The sequence below is a fragment of the Copadichromis virginalis genome, linkage group LG7 (genome assembly GCF_057382275.1).
Source record: "Copadichromis virginalis isolate Kocher_CV1m ecotype Utaka linkage group LG7, C_Virginalis_male_GT1.1, whole genome shotgun sequence".
Lineage (NCBI taxonomy): Eukaryota > Metazoa > Chordata > Actinopteri > Cichliformes > Cichlidae > Copadichromis > Copadichromis virginalis.
In genome coordinates, this window is record NC_140624.1 from 64,984,907 (window position 1) to 64,988,424 (window position 3,518).

Sequence of the window (3,518 nt, forward strand, 5' to 3'; positions counted from 1 at the left end):
GACATCACCCTCATAGATGGATTCTTTGGTTGGGATCTTTTGGATCTTCGTTAAACTAGCTGCAGCTAAACATACAGCTTCTACAACAAGTTCAACCTCTATACTGCCTGAAGAAGAACAGCCCACTAAGTTGGATTATGTAGTTCAGGAAACCTTGCACACTGTAGATTTTTTAAAAAAGGTAGTGCTTTATGGCTCTTGAGAACATTTTGGGAAAATACAGCAGAGGCAGCACTTTCTTTCTTTTTTATTTTATTTTTGCTGAACGCTGGCAAGTTCAAAGCAATAAAAGGTCTTAAACTGCTGCACAGTATTAAAAGCAATAAATCAATAAAAAGTACACCTCTGTGTAGAAGTACATCCCAACATAATTTACTCCTGCCAGTTGCAGTTTAAGTGCAATTTCCTTCAAACTCAGATACTCAATAAGAAGTTTTAACAACTTGTAGCACAGACAGAAATATACGAATGATGATAACATAAACTGAGGGCTGTTTTGCTCAGGAGTATCAAAGTTACCTGTATTCCCTTGGACAGATAGGAGGTCATTAGTGACCCCTCTCAGTGTCTCCAGGGTGGAGTGTGTGACCTCATAGGTAGGGAGGACGATATCCCGTGTGTCTGTGGAGCCACACCACGATAAGATCGGAACAGCAGCTGACGTCTTTGTCTCTAGCGGCCAGTCACCCACATTGATGTAAAACTCCACATCAGGCACCCTCACCTGCAACAGAACATCGCTGTGTGACTGTAAAGACTTTATATATATATATGCAACAGCACAGCATGGAAAAAACAGCAGAACAACTCTACCTTCCTCGTCAATGATAGCAAAATTTCATCAGAGAACATCTTGAAGTCGGTGTATTTTCCCAGCGTGCGCCGGTACACGTGGTTGTTGATGATGGCGTAGTGAATGAGCCCTCCTCTGTTGGAGAATCTGTGAGGCACTTCCTGCCTGAGATGCTGCAGGTCGATGGTGGGAAAAGACTTAAAGTCAGCTAGAATCTGTCGGTCATCGGCAGGACACTGCATGACGCTCTGCCAGACGGAGGCATCGGGCTCAGGACAGTCACAGTATTCATGATGCACTGGACCTGAGCATGGGAATGAGCCATCAGGGTTAGATACACGTATAAATGCAATGTGGAAGATGAGGAGTCACTGTCAACTTACTGAAAAAAACAAACCCCAAAATATCTGGAACAGTCGATGAAGTCAGTCAATGTTGATAAATCCCAAAAAACACAAGTTACTGGATGTAAAGCTGTGTTAAATCTAGCGTATGTATGTGCACTCACCCCCAAATGTGACTACAAAGCAGCACAAAGACAACACTTCTTTATGCCAATGCTATAGTTAGTGTTCTTCTGCTCTATACATATGAGCTGGCTGTAATGAGGAGGTGGAGCAGGTTATCTAAGGTTGGTGGTGAAACATCTGGTTACTTGAGTCTGCATGTCAAAGTATAATTGGGCAACATACCAAACCCAAAGCTGCTCTCCAGCGTGTTCATCGCAGTGTGAGTGTTAAATAAAAAGCACTTACGTGTAGAGAAAAGTAATTGCATGAACCAGTCTATGTAACATTTACTGCATTCTTTTTAAAATAATTTTAATAGCTCTGACAGTCACTCTGCTCTTAAGTCTTTACTCCTTCCTGTGCTTCAGTAAACATCAGTCTTCCAGTAGTACAACATGAAGTGGACAGTGTGACTCGTGATGGAAGAGTTTAAGTATAAATGCTGCAGTTCTAGGATGAGTATTTTGAGGTCCCTTTCATATCTATCTTCATCATTCATTGTGTGGGTTACCCATGGAGTGGTGAGACTTTAGTTTGTGGCCACTCTTGGGTCTGTTATCAATCCTGACTTTATTTTTTGTGCAAAACACTGGCATCATAATTAAGAGCAATGCACTCTGGAGATAAACTTTGCATGTAAAAGCAATTCGTCATTTTTATCCCGATTTCTCACCATTAAATTGATTTTTCACCTTCGTATAAAGGGTCTGAGGACAGAAGGTGATGCAACAGGTTTTCTGACTAACCTTGGATGGTGTAGGGTGAGCTAGCCACAGCAGCATCTCTGTAAGAGACCTGGATCTTCAGACCCTTGTGAGCAGTGCTGTAGAGCCGATACCTCAACAGGAAGGAGCCGTCTCCTCTGTCCAGAGGTGGAGGGACGTGGATACGGAGGTACTCATTCTTATCCAGTGAGCCGATCTTCACTTTAAACGTGTCTTTTCCTGAGCACCACATTCAAAAAGCATTTCAATGAACAGTTTGAGTGCTAACGCAAGTAACAGTTATGCATATTCGGCCGCTCGTGCACGTTTTCGTTAACATTAGCCCCCCAAAAACTTTAAACGTAGCTTGCTAGCCACCGGGTTGTAATAACAAAAGAATGCTGCAAAAACAGTTTAAGGTTAGCTTAAAAATACTGCAACAGGACTTTAGTGAGCTAATAATGTCGCGTTGGTGGTCATTTACCTGGAGACAGAGTCAGGTTTTCTCCTTTTGAATTCACTGCCTGAATAAAGAAGTAGCGGACTGGTAACACGGTGTCCGGGTTTAGCCCCGGACCCCATATCAGACACCTCTCTGGACTGATTCCTTCAGAGTCACAAACCGGGAAGCTTGTACTTTGAAATACTAGTAAAATTACAAATCGGCTAATTAAACCACTCGGAAACGGCTCGACTACATCTACGTTCCGGTAACACGCCATGCTCCAGCAGCTGGCACCAAGTAAACGTGTACAGTCACTAAATTTTAAGTGCAAAGTTTTGATAGAAACTCCTACTCCGACATGTTGGTGAAGACAACACGCCCACTGGTGATGGCCAGTGACGCCTTCACGGGAAGTTGGAAATTTTGGGGGTATACATATTGTGAACGCCCCCTACAGACATAAATACTCCACATTACTGATAAAAAAAAAAGATCTTAACACTAATTAACCACTCCTTTGTTGTTGTTCTTGTTTTTTAACCAACTTTGCAAAATACTGCAGATAACAGCACCAGGATTAGTTATTGTCAGGGGTAAAGGAAGTCTTCAGATTTACTACATCAGAAACTTATATTATTGCATCTCATTTACAGGTAAAAGTTCAAGTTCTACTTGAGCAAAAGTACACAAGTACCGTCAGGCCAATATATGTGGCTGACCTGTGCTGCGTTCATTTCACAAATCCCTTTACTGTTGTAGCTGGTGGGGTACTGTTATTTATTTATTTATTTATTTATTTATTTATTTGTATTGTTATTGTGTAGCAGCGCAGCTCTGTTTGCATAATATAAACAGTGAAGGTGAAAGCTGAACGCTAACCTTTTTCCACTCCATATGTTTTTTTTGTTTTTTGTTTTTAATTTTACCAGTATGTCTCAAATTTTATTCCAATGGGAAAGTGCAACCATCCATTGTATCAGGAACAGAAATGGAGAAGAATACAGTACAAGTAGTGTAAGCAGAGCACTTGTCTTATTTTACATCAGGTGTGGTTGCTTCAGTGTGCT

The 3,518-nt window shown here is 41.5% G+C and overlaps 1 protein-coding gene across 1 annotated transcript in view; it reads right to left on the minus strand.

Annotated features, from left to right (window-relative positions):
• poglut3 (protein O-glucosyltransferase 3) overlaps positions 1-2,833 on the minus strand; it is a 10,251-nt gene extending 7,418 nt beyond the window's left edge. Inside the window, exons 1-4 of the mRNA XM_085464752.1 lie at positions 2,491-2,833; positions 2,049-2,246; positions 814-1,097; positions 520-724 (exon numbers count right to left, since the gene is read on the minus strand). Coding sequence (XP_085320878.1) covers positions 520-724; positions 814-1,097; positions 2,049-2,246; positions 2,491-2,728 — 925 coding nt within the window. The 5' untranslated portion in view covers positions 2,729-2,833. The remainder of the gene's footprint in view (positions 1-519; positions 725-813; positions 1,098-2,048; positions 2,247-2,490) is intronic.
• Between the last annotated feature and the right edge of the window lie 685 nt (positions 2,834-3,518).